Consider the following 20,121-nt stretch of genomic DNA (forward strand, 5'->3'; position numbering starts at 1 on the left):
ACTCTGGGAGCGACCTATACAAGTATAGACCAACCCTGAAGCATTTGTTTCCTACCCTATGTAGTCTATGCAGGTAATGCAAGTCATTCATGGTAAACTGTCTTTACTGATCAATGAGGCCTTCATGTGCAGGATATGTGTGTTTCAAATGTAGGGTTATCACATCTGAGGGTCTGGCCCTGACTCTCTAGTTTTCATGGTTCATCTCCAGGCAATATCACTGGGGGACTGTCACTGCAGACTGCACTGGGTGACACCCCACAGGGGTTGTCATCTAGTTTGGTGGTACAGTCAGGGAGGCTGCCTTCCAAGTCCAGCAAGGACCTGGAAGGTTTGGGGGTGCCCCCTCCAGTTGTGCTGCTCTGTTCTACTCACAAGTAGAATGGCATGGTGACAGCAAGGTGTTGGCCCCTGTCCCAGAAAACCAGACCTGCAGAAGCCTTGCCCCCCCCCCCCCCACACACACACACACACTGGCACAACCCCCCTTGGGCAGGGATGCCACTGTCTCCAGGCCCGAGACAAGGCTGCAGATTTTCCCATTTTGATGGATGCAACTTCAGGCAAGAGAGAAGGAGTGTCTGCCAGTCTCCAGTTCACCTAGTAAAGGAGCAGCTTGCTACAATTTGCAAGGCTTCATCAATTTGTTGCTGCAACTTGAAAGACTCTCCAGGAGGTCTACCTATTTATTTGGTTAGCCTCTTCCTTCCTACCCTGTCACTGTTGTTCAACTGGAGGGGGCACACTCAGCAGCTCCCCCAAACCTTCCAAGCCCTTGCTGGATTTGGAAGGCAGCCTCCCTGACTCATCCTCTGCTCTGTTCTACATCCACCTCCTGGAAACAAGTAGGCTAGATTAAATGTCCACCACCCCATCTCCTAAACTAAGTGAAAAGGAATAATCCTCAGCTTTCACTTTGATCTGGCAACAGTATCTTTAGTTAAGATTTCTGTCTTAATTTCTCTCTTGATCTGTTTCAATGACAAGCTGTGAGCATCGGTGGGTGGTTATTAATGCATAACACTTAATTACATCAGCAGGGACCGTCCCTAGGTCTCATGTTTTAGCCTGGAAATCTCAGGGGCTGAGATGATCCTGAACTGACAGTCCTAGTCAAATGGATGAAATAGTTGCAGACAGAGACGATGGAAGGAGTGCACGTGGTCGAACCGCTCATTTGGACTATCATGCTGGCTTGTGGTTTCTGGGAGCTGTAGTCCAAAAAATATATATATTTCCAAGTTTAGCATGAAGTAAAATGAAAATTCTGTCCATGATGCTTAATCAGCACAAGTATAAACTACAATCAATACTGCCATTATTATGTGATGACTGCATATCATGAATCAGTCTGAAGATTCAGGGAGAACAATTACCATTACAATGGCACCAATCTACTGCAGCACTATTTCTGGTTTAATTGAAGCCAAGCTTATCATTGCTCACTCTGGAGCATGGTTTGAATGCCAGCTAGCTGCCAGAATATAACATTAGAACACAGTGCCTCTGAACTTGTGCAGAGGGCCTGTATTTCATTTTTTTATTCATTCCAATCAGCTGCCAAATATATATATACACAATTGGGACAATGTAGGTTGTTGTTGTTATATTTATTTGTACACACTTTTCGCCCAAAATTGAGACTCAAAGCAGCTTACAATTTTTAAACCCAGTGCAATTAAAAATTTACAAATTTACAAATTTTTACAAAAGTAGCAATTAGAAAGAAATTAAGGTTCCTTGCTGGATGGTATAACTAGCAGTCATCTAATAGCTTGGGCCTTTCTCATTGTAGATAGTGTATGTGTGTGCGCCTTCAAGTCACTGGTTGACTAATGGTGACCCCATAAATTTCATAGGATTTTCTTAAGCAAGACTAATCAGAGGCGGGTTTGCCACTTCTTTCCTCATAAATATAGTCTGCACCATCTAGTATTCATTGCTAGTCACCCTTCCAGGTACTAATCAAGGCTTATCCTGCTTAGCATCCAAGATCAGATGTGATCTGGTGCCTTTAGGATATTTAGGCCTCACTGTAGATGTTACATACAGGTTCACAAGTAAGTCCATAAAATCCAGTGGGATTTATTCTCACTGTAAACATTACATAGGAAATAAATCTCATAGAATTATCTCTGAGAAAATACATACAGGATCAGGCTTTGTGCCTGGTTATTCTTCTGTTAACATCTGTTTAAACTGGGGAGCAAAGGAGGAACAGCTACACATGTTAATTTTCAAACCTTATACTTAACTTTAATTAATATAGCTTCTGTGCTGATTAATTAAGCATTCAGACTGAAAAGCTGGCCAGTAACCACATTCTACATCCTTTGCTGAGTTATAAAAATAAACATGATTAGAGTCTGATTAAGTTTGTTAGGGCTTTAAAAAATGAAATGAAAGAATGCCCTTGACTTACTTCCAAAAATTTTTCAAACCAGGACAAATTGCTAATTGCAACTTTTGAATGCATTCCAAATGGACAATCTGGTAATTTGTTGCCCTTTTCAGCAGATACAAGTCTCATTAGTGAGAAAAAGTAAACAGCAGCATTGTCTGCTTGAATATACATCTTTTGCTTTTTTTCAGAGCATACCAAGGGAATCTTTTTGGCTGGGGACTTCAAAGACTTTTAGTTCCAAAAAGTAACTTTTCTAAGTTCTGCTCTGGAATTCTAGTGTACATGTAATCACAGCCCTTCTGAAGTGCACAGACATAATCCAGAGATCACAGAGGGCTGCAGCAGGGAAGACATCTAAAAATACCTTTCCATCCTAGTTTTAAGGGTTACAGGAAGATAATGCTAATTTAGGACCAAAACAGACCGGCAGTAAGCACCAGCTTGGGGACAGCTAGGGCGTAGTGTTTAGATGGCGCACAACCTGATCCTGCCCCAAGATGTTGTCACACTGCCCACCCAACCAGATGGCAGGCAGCATTACGGCACTCCGGTGGGATGGCATTCAGATGCCACACACTGCAGGAGTGCAGGAAAGCCAAGGCCTTGGCAAAAATGGCAGGGTTTTTTTTTTCTGCCCCAAAAAGGAGTGGCATTTTGCCATTTCTTTTTGGGACAGATAAATGTCAGATTGTGGCCACAGCATGAAATTGCTGCTGCCCCAATCCAGCGCTCAAAGGGGCAGCCTCTGGCCACCCATTTAGAGCCATCTGTGCTGGCCCTTACATTGTGTGAGATCCACTTTGTCTTATTTTATTTGAATTCTGAGAACTGTTATTCCAAGTCAGACACAAAATGGTGACTTGATGTATAGTGTCAACTATCTTCTATGCCCCGTAGAATAACAGAATTATAGAATCAAAGAGTTGGAAGGAACTGCAAGGACCATCTTATCCAGTCCTCTTGTTACTCCCTGGTCTAGTCTTTCTTCACCCCTAATTGACGTTTGATATCAGTTTAATATGAAAAAAGGAATGTTTTAGGCCAGTAGTCTAGAAGTGCAGTGCAGGAAAACTAGCCTTGTCTTATAAGGACCATATTTGGAGATCCTGCTGGCTCAGTATGGGAGAATCTGGGGCAGTTAACCAGGATAGATCAATTAAGATCAGAATATGCATAATCTCTTCACATAGGAGTGCGATGGTGGGTAACAGACCAAATGTTTGCCAGAAAGATGTGAATCAAAGGGTACTTCCATTTGGAGATGACACCTTTTTGTATAAAACATTTGCATTGCTTGCCCTGTCATTGCCACACATCTCTGGCCATTTCTTCTCCTGGAAAATCCACTCACTCCTGAGAAACTGCCTCAGTTCACATTTCATGCCATAAATATGCCTACTTGGGCAGTTACAATTTGGTCTGTTGTAACCAGGTAGAAACTCTGTAAGATTCAAGTTTGACCCCTCAGTACTACTGGCTGTGCTACAAAGCAGAGTACTGAGCCCCATTCAACTCATAGTTGGGAGCCCCGCTTCTGGAACCAGTAAAGTATCATCACCCACTGCAATTTGCTATCTGCTGTCTTGTGAGAGAGAGTGTGTGTGTGTGTGTGTGTTTTGTGTGCATTTTGATTCCCCTTTTAATCAATAAACTACACTAATTTGGAACCTGCCTCTGGACTTCTTGCCTTTGGAAATGTTACAAATAGGCTTGTGTCCCAGCTTTAGAGTTGCCCTCTTGTTGCTTCCTGTTGAGCTAAATCAATTCCCTCAATGAATGCAATTGTGGGTGCCCTCCCAGGACCCTAGCATTTTGGGTAGCACTCTGCCCTGCAAGAATACACAACTAAAGCACACATGAAAGATGGCCATTCAACTTCTATTTGAAGACTTGCAAAGAACAGAGAGCACCACTCAACACGGAGAAATGTAAGGTACTGCACTTAGGGCAGAAAAATGAAATGCAAAGATATAGGATGGGTGACACCTGGCTGAACAAGACTATGTGTGAAAGGGATCTGGGAGTCCAAGTAGACCACAAATTGAACATGAGTCAACAGTGCGATGTGGCAGCTAACAAGGCCAATGTGATTTTAGGCTGTATCAATAGAAATATAGGCGCGTTACAGACCGCCAGATTGCGGCGGTCTGCTACCACCACCGCTTGCACCGTCCGGGAGCTGCAGCCTTTAAACGGCGCGGCTCCCAGACACTGTCGAGAAGGAGCGCGGAAATCGCGCTCCTTCTCAGGCCCTGGAAGAGGCGCCGCAAAGCACAAGGGGTGCATTTGCGGCATCATTTCTGGGGCGACACGTGCGGACGCAACGCGTCCAGCACGTAAAGATGGCAGCGCCCATGTGTATAGGGCGGCGCCATCTTTACGCCCCCGTCACGTGCTAGGGGTGAGGCCGATATGGACGCTAGGTCCTCGGCCAACCCCTAGCACGTGATGGGGGCGTATTAAAGGCCCGTCTATAACGCGCCATAGTGTCTAGATCAAGGGAAGTATTCTGCTTTGGTCAGGCCCCACCTGGTATCCTGTGTCCAGTTCTGGGCACCACAATTCAAAAAGGAGTCTGTCCAAAGGAGGACGACTAAAATGGTGAAGGGTCTGGAAACCATGCCCTATGAGGAATGACTTAGGGAGCTGGGGATGTTTAGTGTGGAGACAAGAAGGTTAAGAAGTGATATGATAGCCCTGTCTAAATATTTGAAGGGATGTCATATTGAGGAGAGAGTTAGCTTGTTTTCTGCTGCTCCAGAGACTAGGATCTGGACCAATGGATACAAGCTGCAGGAAAAGAGATTCCACGTCAACATTAGGAGGAACTTCCTGACAGTGAGGGCTGTTCGACAGTGGAACAAACTCCCTCAGAGTGTAGTGGAGTCTCCTTCCTAAGAGATCTTTAAACAGAGGCTGGATGGCCATCTGTCGGGGATGCTTTGATTTAGAGTTCCTGCATGACAGAATGGGGTTAGACTGGATGGCCCTTGCGGTCTCTTCCAACTTTATGATTCTATGACTCTGTAATTCTATGATTCTATGATCTATTCTACTTTCAAATGGCTCTTACAGTCAAGCGTTTCTTCCCAATGTCTAGGTGGAATTTCTTTTCTTATAGTTTGAATCAATTGGTTTATATTCTAATCTCTGGAGCAGCAGAAAGCAAGCTCAGTCCATTGTCTACATGTCACCCCTTCATATTTCCTCTCAGTATTTTCTTCTCCAAACTAAACATACCCAAATCTGTTAACCATTTCCCATAGGGCTTGGTTTCCAGACATTTTACAGTCTTGGTCACCCTCCTCTAAACACATTCCAGATTGTCTTGAAATGTGGTGTCTAGAACTGTATACAGTATTCCAAGAAAGTTCTGACTAAAGCAGAAAAGATTGATACAATTACTTCCTGTGGTCTGGGCAATTTTTTTCTGTTGATTGTTCTTTTAAACTGTGAGCCATTTTGTTAAAAATTGGAGGGAAACAGGATATAAATATTTTGAGAGAAAGGTGAGATATAAATAAAAATAATCAATATCGTCCACAACTTCCCAAATCTTTGACATTGCAAGTATCACTAACATGTGATCATATGCTAACAAAATGTTTGTTTGTTTGCAGGTACGTAGCCAGGATTTTAGGAAGGGGGGGTCCAGACTAAGTACCACCATTATAATGGGGCTTGGGTGCGGCGGCGAAGCAGCACACACCATTCATTTTTCTAATGGAAGGGGGGGTCCAGACCCCAAGATCCCCCCTTGGCTACATCCCTGTTGTTTGTTTAGAAAGTACTGGTGGCAATTGGTGGCTCAGTGGGGTAGTTTTGGTCTTGATTTGAACTTTCCAGAAGCTTTGCCACCTGAGGCTGGCATCGCATTCTGTTACATTCTGTTACTCCCTCAATCTGTACGCCAAGCCAGATCCCAAATGAGATGGGAGTTTTGTCATTCCTTCTTTTGAGACATAATAATTGCGGAAACTCATCAACTTTCATATCTCACTGCCAGGACAATTTTAAAGCCCTCCTTCACATACTCTTTTGCTGTAAAGCAAATGTTCAGAGGCTACAAAATGAGACAGATAATGAACCCTTATTAGAATGTGAACAGCTAAACTGAAACTGCGCAGAACATTTTGATACTTGTATTTTAGCTGCTTTATTTGAGGGCTCAGTTTGGAATTGAAATGGCTGTTCTATTCATGCTGGTGTCAGTTACAATGCCCACGTGAATTGCTGATGGATTACTTTGGTGCTAATAATCTATGTCCCTTTGGAATTACATCCCTAGGACAGCTGTGAACATGTTGCTTGTTTTGCCATACCTCTGCTATAGCTGACCCCTGTTTGGCTGACCAGTACTAAAAATCCCATTAGAAGTAAAGGGCAATAAAGTGAATAGGATTATTAATGAGGACTCCTGGAGAAATGGACAGGTGGCATTTATTGGCACAAAATGACCCATAGGTGACTTAGTCAGATCATTTGAGACAAGTGTCATTCTTCTGTGTGTGTAAAGGCAAAATTATATTTTTTCTCATTTTTTATTACTTCTTTTCTTTCTGTTCTTTCAAAAATTAAAAAAGGACTATTGGCCATAGTTCATGCTAACTGGGAAGTTTGGGTCTTGGAGTTATTGTCCAAGCTCTGGTTTTTATTTTATTTTTTGTAAAGGACACATGCATGCACAGATACATGTACATACACACAGTCATTATTAAACCAGTTTAAAAGTCAAAATAAGTGCAATACAGGTTGAGTCGCCCTTATCTGGAATTCCAAAATCCCATATACTCCAAAATTCAAAATTATGTGCATGGATGGTTGAAATAGTGACACTTTGCTATCTGATGGTTCAATCTAAAAAAAACTTTGTTTCATGCACAAAATTATTAAAAATATTGTCTATAACATTTTTATTTATTTATTTATTTAAATAAGGTGTATATATAATTTAAGATGTATACAAAACCTAAATGAATTTCTTGTTTAGACTTGGGTCCTATCTCCAAGATATCTCCTTATGTGTGTGCAAACATTCAAAAATAAAAATAAAAAAAACCTCTGGTCCCAAGCATTTTGGATATGGCCAACTCAACCTGTAGCTAGTTTCTTCCTTCATTCCTAAACTGGTCCTACCCATGTGGTTTTTTTAGTATCAAACTAGAAAACATGTGTAACATGTTTTTGGTAGAGTGCTGCTTCAGATGGTCAAAGACATCTGTTTCTCATGCCACCTGATTTTCCACACCTATACATCTTGCATTTACCAGGCTTTATTCTGAGATTAATCATGGAAAGTAAATATGAGCTTAATTTGCAAATTAAGGCACATATTTTGAAGGAAATCCATTAGTGGGAGGGAAAATAGGTCGGCCATAGGAAATATCCTTTCCCCTTATCACATAATTTGAACCTTAGATATATTCCTGTATCTCCTGTTAAGGAAAAAGCAACATGGGATATACAGTGATTGAAATAAAACTTGTATGTGAGAGTCAGGGTGACTCAGCAGAAGCAAATTAAGAGCCACACAGGTGTATAAGGTAAAGCAATTAACAAGTCCTAAATGCCAAGGACAGAAATGCAAAGTGGATAATTGAACACACCTGAAAATTGTTAAGTGGTCAAGGCTGAGATGATGAAATCATCAATTCTGGGTAGAAACAAGAGAACCAATGAGAGTGGATGTACACGCCCACTGGGTAGATACTGACAAGAGTGGGTGGTATGATTCAAGGACTATAATAATGGCTATGATTCCTAATGTATTTTGTGGGTAGTAGCAGTGGGTAGTAGTGAGGAGTTGTATTGGATCTGTATATAGTAGAATAAAGTAGATCTTTTATATAAGACTACTGAGTTGTCTGGTGTCTTGGGTGAAGATACAAGAGCCAGCTGGATCCTGAAGAAGTGTGAAGACTTCTGTGGAAGCAAGAGTGAGAAGGCTTGGAGAGTTTGTCAGGGTCTTCAGCCTATTCTCTGTAACTCTGCTGCTTTAGAGCAAAGCTTTAACCACTGACCAAAGCTGGTCAGCGCCGGTGCGTAACAAGGTGGTGAGTTCAAGCCAGAGGTGAAGAGCTACAACTCCCATCATCCCTGACATCTCCTTGAGTGAGGTTGCATCTATACTGCAGGATTTAACACTTAACTGCCATGGTTCAATGCTATGGAATTATCAGATTTGTCATTTCATAAAATAGTGAACCTTGTCTATCAGAGGGCTCTGGTGCCACAACAAACTGCAAATCCCAGGATCCCAGAGGATGGAGCCATGACAGTTAAAGCGGTGTCAAACTATGTTAATTCCGTAGTATGGCAGGAGCCTTTAATACCGAAATGCTATTTTTAACCAAGGGAGAAGACTACTGTGGTTGATTTTCTAAAGAGGGATTGGGCATCTGATTTAGGCACTGAGGACAATAGTTGCTATTAGATGGTAGATCAAGGGATGTACAAGGGTGTGTTCAACACCTACAGCTAGGCATACACATTCTTTCTTCCTTGCCCCTGTCTTATGTACAGGGATGTAAGTTTAATTATCCTAATCAGATAAGATAAATTAGAATTTCCCAAGATCATGCTTCTGAAATTTGCCCTCAGTCCCCCACCCCCCCCCACACACACACTTCAAATTGATGTGAGAGTTCACTTCATTTCAGATGCAATGAATTTGTCTCTTCCTAGTAGGAAAAAAAGACACCGGTGTCTGGCATTCATGGAAAAGCAAACCCAGTATGGGCATGAAAAAAAAGGAGCAATCACATAATTTATTCTGTGTAATATGGGTCCCATTTATCAATTATTCCAGCTATAATAGCAGACAGTATTCACAGTAATTTATGGAAATATCCACTTACTAATTATTAAATACTGTAATTAATCTGGGTGACACTGGAGGATGTTGTGTTTCATGCTGTGCTGATTTTATGCCTTTTGTAGTTCTTTTTACTTACAAGATGATGATAATGATGATAACAATAACAATAATAGTGATAATATACTACATTCTTGTAAAAAAATTCAGAGTCCTTCTGTTCTGATGTTTCATATTCATATTCATTGCATGTTTCTCTGGACCATAGCTAATCATTATATTTATTTTCTTTCTCTTTTCAAGGTTGATATCCAACACTGCCATCAGGTTTTTTCCTGCTGTTAACCAGGTACACTCTTTGCAGAAGGTTGTGCTGTAAGTTGTTATTGGATTCTTCTAATCTTGTGTGGTTTGAACACATTTCCTCTATTTCGGAGGTGTTTGCAATGGAAAGAAAGAGACAGACAGAGAGCAGAAATTATTTAAAATCAGACTCATCTATGATAAGAGCTGGAATAAATATAGGATTTTGTGAGGGAGGGGGCAGGATATCATCCCAATCTAAAATGTGCATTTCAATACTGGCATACATAAAATGGATTCTGATGCATAAATTTCTAGTTGGTGGGTGTCTCAGTTGAATTTTAGATTTGGTGGTGTGGAAATAATCACAAAAGTGTGAAGAATAATTATGGCTTTGAAACCCAAAGGCAAAGCAAGTTTAAAAAACTGACTTCTTAAAATTCTTCCTGAAAATACAAAATACTCTTGAGTTAAAGTCTGTAACATGATCTTGACCACAGAGGAAGCATGCTATTTTCGGGCAATGGGAAGCCAGTTCGAACGCAATGCGTATTCACGTAATTACACTAAACTAGCTACACTTTAAGTGAATGCATTCTGGCCCCACTTTCTTTTCATTCAAATTTAAGAGAATTTCCTCCCATTTGATAAACTCCTGGGCCTCGGTTTGTTCCTTAGAAACAAATACGGTTTATGCTTAGGAACCAGGATACTTCAATATTTCAATACTGCTCAAATCACATTGCCTCTGAAGGCATTAGGCACTACTCAGGACCAAACTTTGTGGACTTTCTGCTTTTGCTAGTATCTATTTGCTGGTGGTCATTGATAACAAAACTTTCTCTGTAGTGTTTCTAGGTTATGGAAGCAGACATCTGAATTTTGTTAGATTTAGGAACTTGATGGCATATGCTGTCATCTAAGCCTCCAGATTCTAATGTGTTTTAGTATCCAAGGGTAGCTTTGTTGGCCCTACAGCAAAGTACAATGACATCTAATATCCACAAAATGGGCAGGTAGGCTCACCCAGGAAAGAAACAGCCTGGATCGCAAGGGAAGTTACTCTTTCTGTGACTAATGGAGCTTTATTTTATTAAATTTTATTGCCTGGATTTTACAACTCTTTGTCTTCCAGAGCCCACATCGCCAGATTTTCCTTTCTCCTGTATTATTTTAAGACCTTTGCCTGATGAAGAAGCCAATGGAGCTTGGACATCTTAGGCACTGTATTTTATGAATTTTGGTTGGTCCAATAAAGGTGTCACTGTTTTGCAGATTTTGAACATTATTATGTTTTAGTCAATTACTGACTGGCATGTGCTGCTAATTCTTTGACTGAGTGCATTGATATTGCGTTATCACTTTATATTGTTTTTTCTTTAATATTTTGTAAGTCAAAATGCACTACAAAACTGCCTTTTTAAAATTTCAATTTTTAAAAAATTCTCAGAGATATCCAAGACAACATAAATATAAGAAAAATTGAAAGAAACTCTTTCTTGGGCCTAAGTTCTGATCGTGTCTATATGTAAGTAACATCTACTAATAAACTTGGGGGGAAGGGTTTGGATTTTTTTTTTGTATGTTTGTACATGAATACACATGATGTACAAAAAATTGAACTTTCAAAGGAGGACTAAATTCAATTGTTAATTCTAATCAATGTAAATCCACTGAACAATGGAACAAGTTTGTTTTGATTCAATGGGACTTCTGAAGGTAGGGCTAACAACTGAATTTAGGCCAAAGTTCCTTTAGAACTCAGATATGATATTATTATATATTATTTATGAAGTGTCTACAAGTGTATCTACACTGTAGAAATAATACAGTTTGACACCACTTTAACCATGGCTTCATCCTACAAAATCTTGAGTTCTGTAGTTTTGTGAGGCACCAGGATGCTTTGGCAGAGATAGCAAAAGGTCTTGTAAAACTACAAATTCCAGGATTCCATAGGATGGAGCTACAGCACTTAACATAATGTCAAACTGTATTATTTCTAAATTGCACATGCACCAGAAGAGTGTTTTACCAAGGGCAGGGACCAAACAATGACTGTCCCTAGTAAACAGGGGAAAGTAAGTGTGCTTGCCAAAAACCTTTTTATCAACCATCTATCTTTCAGTTCAGCCTCTTCCCCCCAAGGGCTGACCTAAGAATAAGGAAGCAAAAGTGCCTGTTTGGGGCAGCAGATTTTGGAGTTGTTATTCTTCTTCTCCTGGCTGCTCCCCTCTGTTGGAAGATGGGGTGGTGTATGATGGCTTCTAAGGCTGCATCTGCACTGCAGGAGTAATGCAGTTTGACATTGCTTTTACTGCTGTGGCTCAAAGCTATGGAATTCTGGAATTTGTATTTTTGTGAGATGTTTAGCCTTCTCTATCAAAGTGCTCTGTGCCACAACAAACTGCAAATCCCAGGTTTCTACTGCATTCAGCCATGGCAGTTAAAGTATTGTCAAACTGCATTATTTCTGCAGAGCACATGAGGCCCAAGTCAGTGGGGTTGTCAGTCCACTCCAGGATTTACACTAAAGAGCTATTCTAGGTGCAAACCCTACCCCGTTTGGTTTTGCATCTTCAATAGATCCTTTAAAATTCAAACTAAAACTCTGAACACATTAACCACCTCATGGACATGGAAGCCAACAGCCACCACTGCCTCATGGTCTGACCCATAGCTCCTAATCTAGCCTGCTGCCTCAAATGCATTGAAGACCACTAGTCAGTCATAGGTCTAAAAGTAAGAATATATTGACAGACAGTTCAGTAGGTTTCTATGCATTGAAAGGAGAAAGAGTGCCATCTTTTCCTTTGCCTCCAACACCAAAATGTCTTGAGCCAGCCTTGCTTTTCTCACATTATTTGTTTCCAGCCTTCTTATGTTGGTTTATATGTAGCATTCTCCCCAAGCTAAGCTGTTTATCCTGCATTTTTCTTGTTGTAAAAAAAATATATATTTCCATGGTGGGAGCCTGATCCATAACACCTTTCAGGCTGATTTCATGGACATGAAAACAGGCTTTGGTTCCAAATAAACAAAATGGCTACTCTCTTATTGCTTTCATTAACTTTTCCTTCTCTCTCTTGTTCTTTCTCTCAAGTATCTCAACATGGAGCAAATTTAAAAATTAATGATGCCCAGGATAGTCTTTCCTTAGATTTGCCAAGATAGTCTCACATCATTCAAGTGGTGCTCTAAAGGACAGCAGGGCTGCTTCATCTTTCCAGTCAGCTGCAGACATTTCGTTACTCAGAGACACAACAGGGAGAGAAGCTGATAATCTAATTCACTTGTGCATAATGCTAATATATTGTTATAGGCTACTTGGCAATGTACTGTCATGCAGTGTGCTTAGAAGCCTTCTCATTGTGTGTGACCATGTTTCTTAGTGAACTTGCTTGTACCTTTCATTTTTCCACTGCGTGTGTGTGTGTGTGTGAGAGAGAGAGAGAGAGAGAGAGAGAGAGAGAGATGTGTGGGACCATATCTGAAAATGTACAAAAGAAAGATATTTGATCTCCATTGTTATTATCATGATGATGGTCATCATTTTCTTAGTTCATGGTGGGTGTTCTCATCATCATCACCACCACCATCATCTTTCTTTCTAGCCTGCCTTTCCCCAAAACTAGGGCTCAAGTTGGCTTCCACATGAAAATGAGTGCGGGCTAGATTTTAAAAACTTGCAAGGAGTTTACTACATGCAGCTTTTTAACAGTTTTTAGACCTGGAAAATAGTGGCTTTGGTGCTACCTGTTGCATGATGTCACCTATGACCTGTAGCTGCTGTTTCCCCTGAGCATGGTTCGGGTGTCCCTTTTCATGGACAGGGAAACCCATTAATGAGCTTTCAATCACACTAGTCCCCAGGTGCAAAATGTTGCTATTGGGGCAGTTGCATTATTGGTAGTCACATGGTGTTATTGTCCCCTCCTCTCACTATTTCCCAACAGCAAGATTACCTTTAATTTTTTTTCTATTTCTTGTCTTTCTTTAAAAAACAAAACAAAACAAAACCTTAACTCACAATAGCAGAGCTGCAGGATTGCATGAAAAAGTGAAAATAATTTTTAAAAAAACAGAAAGCATAAGGCAGGGGGGAGGAGTTAAGGGGGAATCAAAAAGAGAGCACGATGGCCGATGCTTGCTAAGATGCGTGGTGATGCAGTGAATACTAACAAGTATAATTCCATTTTCACTGACAAGCATAATTGCAACAAGAACAGGGCTCATGTGGCAAAGCCCCAAGAGATCCACATTAAAATAGAATGAAAATACGAACAATATTAAAACAATGTAATACTAACAATATTGAAATAATGGCATAGTTAAAAATGGCAAAACCCAGGTTATTTAAGATATAGATACACACACACATACACACACACACAATTAAATACATTTATGAGCTCCATTTCCAGACAGCATGTCTGTCCAGAGATGCAGCATTCTGTCTTAAACTTTACCATTTCAATCTGCTTGAACTGCCTTGTCCTGTCAAAGTATCATGTATTCTTTGCACCAGGTTATATGCTACCTACAACCTATGGCTGAGTCCCAAGACTATTAAATGACACGAGTACAGAGTAATAATAGCTAGTGGCCTCCATGGCAATGGGATGCTATTCAAGGCACTGAACCTTTTGGGAAGCTACCAGCCACCCTTATGCAATAGGAGGATATTATAAAGCAGTTGTGGATCAAATGCAGCTGCAAAATCATTCCTTGCTTTTCTTTATGCTAGCTGAGATTGATGTGAAAAGTCTCTGTTATAGAGGTTTTTAAATTATGGGCTGGGCATGAAAGGTGAGTTAAAAAATGGACATAATGGGTCGGCCACCATCAAGAAAACCCTGTAAAATATAGTGGGTTGGGAGTGAGAAATTTATACCTTAGGCCAGCGATTCTCAACCTGTGGTTCATGACCCCTTTGGGGGTCAAACAACCCTTTCACAAGGGGTCACCTAAGACCATCAGAAAACACATATTTCTGATTGTCTTAGGAACCGAGACACCACAGTTTTATAGTTGGGGGTCACCACAACATGAGGAACTGTATTAGGAAGATTGAGAACCACTGCCTTAGGCAAAGGAGGGAATTATGAAGATCAACCATAGATCATACAATGGTTCTACAACATTTAGCAGAAAAGTATTCCCATGCAGGCCAACCTCTTTATGCAGCGATTTTAAGTCAGCGTTTGATACTGTCCCTAGAACCAGACTCTGGGAGAAATTTAAAAACACTTCAATAGATAAACGATTACTCTTGTTGATTATCAAAATCCATGAGAACACCAGCTTGAAGGTGAGATGTAGTATCCGAGGGCATGTCAGTAAGGAAATACAAGACCAAAAGGGAGTTAGACAGGGATGTATTTTGGCCCCAATTTTATTTAACTACTACATAAAATCGCTAATCCCCTTTTTGAGTAATTCTATTTTCCATCCCCCTAAACTAGCCAATAGACATATCGATTTACTACTATATGCTGATGACGCAGTTATCCTGTCATTAACCCCAATTGGTCTTAAGAAAACTTTAAAACCTCTTGCTAACTACTGTGTTAAAGAGAAATTAATGATAAATCACTCCAGGACTAAGATCCTTACCTTCTCAAAATGCCCCAGAGAAGTTGGATGCTGGAAAGGCTGCCTATTGAGCAGGTTAAAATCTTTAAATATTTGGGGATTGTATTTCAAGCTTCAGGAAATAGAAATGCTTGTTTAGATTATATCATTCGGAATGCACAAAGAACAGCCACAGTTATACAAAATAATTTTGTACCAAAGGAGCACAGTTTATTCCAGCTGCAATTAAACTCTTTGTGGCTTTGATTGAAATCCTCAAGATGTTGCTGAACTACAACTCCCAGCCTTCCATACCTTTGGCTGTGCTGGCTAGAGCTGCTAGAAATTTCAGTTTAGCAACACCCTGCAGGGCTGCAATGATTCCTACATCCTTTCCTGTAAATTATAACCTTTCCATCCACCCCAATTTACAGAACTTCTTTGTGGGCTGACTCATTTGACTCATTCCAGGTCCTATGTTAGTCCACTCCTCCATGAGGCAGGCTGTTCAACATTTATTTACAGTAAAAAGGTTCTGCCTAATGTCTTGGTAGAATCTCTTTTCCTTTAATTTGAATCTATTGGTTTGGGTTCTAGTCTCTGGAGCAGCAGAAAACAAGCTCATTCCATCTTCTACATGACATGTCTTCAGATTTTTGAAGATGGCTATTATATATTTTCTTCTTCAAGTTAAAATGCCCAATTCATTAAGTCATTTGTCATAATGCTTTGTTTCCAGAACTTTGATCATCTTGGTCATCCTTCTCTGGCTATATTCCAGCTTGTTGATATCCTTCTTGAATTGTGATGCCCAGAAATGGATACAGTATTCCAAGTGAGGTCTGACTAAAGCAAGATAGAGTGACTCTCTGCTTCCCTTGATCTGGACACTATGTTCCTATGGATGTAGTCCAAAATTGCATTTGCATTTTTGGCTGCTGCATCACACTGTTGACTCTTGTGGTCTACTAAGCTTGTGGTCTACTAAGACCCCTAGATTCTTTTCACAAGTACTGCTTTTAAGTCAGGTGTCTTGGCTTTTATTTTTGTTGAAATAAATGTTGTTAGTCTAGATACAGTTTTCCATTTTGTCCATCTTGCATCCTGTTTCTATCTTCTGTATAATGCCAGCCACCTTGTTGGGTGATCTGAGATCCCTTGATATGAGGCAGGATGTAAATATTTCAGTTAATAAATAAAAAATAAAGTTGTGTCATTTGAATCCTCTATAAATGACTTCCATCGAAGTCATTTATAGAGATGTTATGAAATACTGGCCCCAAGACAGACTTGTCTTTTCTTCTCCAGGTTGATGGGGAACTGGTGAGGAGGATTACTCTGGTCTCATCTAGAAACTCCTCTCAGGATTTGTTCTTAAATTACCTCCCCATCTGAATCATCCTTCAAAGGCTGGAGGCTAGGCTTTGGGGAATTTCACATCCTGATTAATTCTCTCTTTGGCACACTCCTGTGGGCTTCTAACAAGTGCTCATGTCTATGAGTCTGACTGTGCAGCCTTTTCTCTCTGCTTTGTCACCTCCAAAGACATTACGGAAGGTTTCTTAGTAAACCATGATCGTTCTGACATCCACTGAAGACGTGACACCACAGGGCACGTGCCTTTCTCAGTCAAAAGGGTAATCTCTCCAACCATGACCATAATTGATTTCCGTGTCAGCTTCAGCTCACCCTCTTGGACCTTAGATAAGCCTATCGCTTGAATGGGCAGCTTTCACTCTGGATTAGAGGCCAAGTGTGGAGGCTTTCTGACAGTTTAATTAAATGATTCATTGTCAACCCATCACTCAGGGCTGCCACTTTGGGTTAAAAGTGGATGAGCCTTGCCAGGCCACAAAAGGAGCAGAGAAAGCTGCCAATTCTATGGTAGTTTCTGATAAATATAACAAATGTTGGTAAATTGTCTGGGACTAAAGGAGGAATGAAGAGTTGGAGGGTGGGGGGAAGGTTCTCAGCAACCTTTGTGGTTCCAGGTGCACACTCCCTGATATTATTGGCATTTAATTGTTCTACTTAGCAGGTCATTTAGTTGATTTCCAGGGCAGAGCAAGGATTTGATCCTGCTCTCCCAGAGTCCTAGTCCAACACTCGAACTACTACACCACTCTCATTCTGTTTGCATTAATATTAGCTGTGAAGCTCGCTTAGGAAGCTCACAGGCCAGTCACTGTCTCTGGATATATCATCTTGAGATCCTCAGAGAGTGGGACATAAATGAAATGAATTGCTTCATCCCAGATATCTTTATTAAAGTCTGAACATCCACTCCTTTTATTATTGCCAAATAGAGCACATGGCAAACTCTTTGTACAGCCTCTCAAGCCATCAGTATCCCCACAATGATATAACACAGAAGAAAGCACTGCCCTGAAATGGTATCACAGTGTCAGGGACTTCCTTGACTGTTTTCTGTAGGTGTGTCACAATGTAAAGTTGAAAAGTTTTGTTTAAAGATTTGTGTTTGTATTAAAGAACACCTGAAGGAGTTTTTATGCCAACAGTATTATCTATTTATTGCAGAAGGCTGAATAAAAATGGAATTCGAGAAATTGAGAATAATGCCTTCAATGGAACTATATTATCTGAACTGTGCGTATTTATTTTTAATTATTTATTTAATTAATCCTTCCTTCCTTGAAAATTTGGAGGATATTTCATAGGAAATATTTACAGTAGCAAAGACATTCATTTCAGTGTTTTAATATTCCTAGTAACTGCTGGTATGTTCTTACAACCTCATTCAAACCCCATGTTCATGGGTGGGGAGAGGTGTAGCTATTTTTCAAGCAATATATGGCCCTGTTCCATGAGTCTGCATAGGCCCATGGAGCCATCCATTTCTGTATGTATCTCTTAACTGAAATAGGCATTGTATAATTCTGGTTAGTCTCTATAGGTTTCTATATTATGTTTCCATAGGAAAGAATGTTGAATGCTCTCTATCCCTTTCCCTTTGCTACCTTTTATTTATTGCTATTATTCAGTGGTATTGCACTGATATTGCTATTATTCACTGATACTTTTAATCCTGCCATATCTCCAAGGTTAAAGGATCTACTTATCCTTTCACCCAAGCGTGCAACACACAGTGGTAATTACTGGGTGGAAATTGTGATTTTATAACACATACCCAGGTGAGACTAACTTTTTGTTGGTCACTTCTGATTTTGGCATTTGTTCCCTGGGTAAAACATGGAACAGCACACCAAAGCCTTGTCAGGGCTCATGTACCTTCCAACATGCAAGCCTTGTCTCTTTGAGAGACAGGCTTAATTGGCAGTAACAACTGCCTTTCCTTTGTGTGTGTTTGTGGTTGCCTCAACTGGCACTGTGGTAGAATCTGATCTCTTATACAGTGAGTCTAAGCTGTTATGGCTTTTTGCTTTATTTATTTGACACTGCATAGTAGTTATTTTTCTCATATGTCTCCATATGTTTCAAAAAGGAGAAAATTCCTCATGTAAGGAGTGGAGTGGCAAGAGGGATTAGACTATGCTGCTCCCTCGTATACACCTTAACATATAAGAAGAGTCCATCAATGTACTCATATCTTGAATTAGTGGCATGGATGGTGATCTGCAGTATCACACAAGGAAAGAAAGCTGAAGTTCATCTGGATAGTAGCACATTTCTACATGTCTTACACCCATGATGTTGTAGTTCTCCAGTTCTCCTCCTGCAGGAGACCAGAGTAAAAGTGAGTCTTTTGTCAAATGGGTTTTTCCAGCTAGAAAAAAAAAGACTCACTTTTTTTACCATCTCCCATAGAAAGAGGACTGAAGAACGATGACATCATGCAATAAGCCATGAAGAAAGGTACTACTATCTGGCTGAACATCCACTTTCTTTCCTCATGCAAAATTTCCTTGCTGAATGAGGTATAACTTCAACTATCATATCTGACTTTAAACTAAAGTTTCTTTCTTTCTTATTTTCTTTTTTCTTTTTTTTCTTTTTTTTTCTTTTTTTTTTCTTTCTTTTTTTTTTTTTTTTTTGGTAAAAAAAATTGGCATATGCCTGTTTTGTTTTGGTCAGTTCTAATTTTCTCCCCAAAGACACTTACATAAAAACAAAAATAATAATACAAGTACAATTAAATCAAACAGAAACATATCCTAATTTAAAATGACACACAAAAGGCCTGCAAGAAAAAAAGATTAGGAATCCCCTGCAAAATGAAGACTTTTTAAAAGCTTATTTAAACATTACTTGTGAGAGGGAGGGCTTGTGGACTTCCCCTGGATTCCACAGCTGAGTAGTCACTACCATCATTCACTTTATTTAGATTATTTTGCATATATCATTTATATCAAATTTTATTTATTTGTTTAATTTATATCCCACCTTTTTCCATGTATAGGATCCAAGGTGACTTATAAGCAATTAAAACCAGGGTAAAAACAGCTAAAGAAATTACTTGTACAAAAGTTTAAAAAACAACCATTTTAAAAATATGGTTAAAATGCAACTTAAAATCATCTAAAACACAATTAAAACATAGTGCAATCATATTAAAAGGCCTATCTGAAATATGAATGAAAAACTCAAGGACTGTCTGAATGAAAAGGTGTTTTATTGCTGGAGGAAGGAAAGGAGAGGGGGGGAAACTGAACCTTCCTGTGGGAGTGGATTCCACAGCCATGATCCACAATCAATAGATAACATTCATTTCAAATTACAGATCAATTAACTGACAGCTGTTTTACCAACTCACTTTGTTATCCTTCTTGCCACAAAAAAATTATTACAAGTTTTATTTTTATATTTATTTTTCTCACAGAAATCTGAGTGGTAATTACCACCTAGATAAGTTACCGAATGAAATTTTCCAAGGAGCCAATGGACCGGGATTTTTGTAAGTAATAGTTCTTGCTATTCATTTATGATTGTTTTACTATCTTGGATCACACAAGGCTGCAGGTCCATATGTAAAATGTTTCATTGTTGAAGTTCTAGAACAGACTGCAACAGCAATCACCCTGGGGAACACTTTCTGTGTTGGTCAAGT

At 39.8% G+C, this 20,121-nt stretch overlaps 1 protein-coding gene across 2 annotated transcripts in view; it reads left to right on the top strand.

Annotated features, from left to right (window-relative positions):
- Positions 1-20,121, top strand: part of LOC149310446 (follicle-stimulating hormone receptor-like) — a 149,951-nt gene that overhangs the window by 108,463 nt on the left and 21,367 nt on the right. For both annotated transcript variants that reach the window (XM_089528963.1, XM_089528964.1), the window contains exons 5-8: positions 9,522-9,593; positions 10,972-11,049; positions 17,634-17,702; positions 19,894-19,968. In XM_089528963.1, coding sequence (XP_089385089.1) covers positions 9,522-9,593; positions 10,972-11,049; positions 17,634-17,702; positions 19,894-19,968 — 294 coding nt within the window. The remainder of the gene's footprint in view (positions 1-9,521; positions 9,594-10,971; positions 11,050-17,633; positions 17,703-19,893; positions 19,969-20,121) is intronic.

The sequence above is a fragment of the Sceloporus occidentalis genome, unplaced genomic scaffold, assembly GCF_023333645.1.
Source record: "Sceloporus occidentalis isolate IW3139 unplaced genomic scaffold, rSceOcc1.0.p SCAF_6, whole genome shotgun sequence".
Lineage (NCBI taxonomy): Eukaryota > Metazoa > Chordata > Lepidosauria > Squamata > Phrynosomatidae > Sceloporus > Sceloporus occidentalis.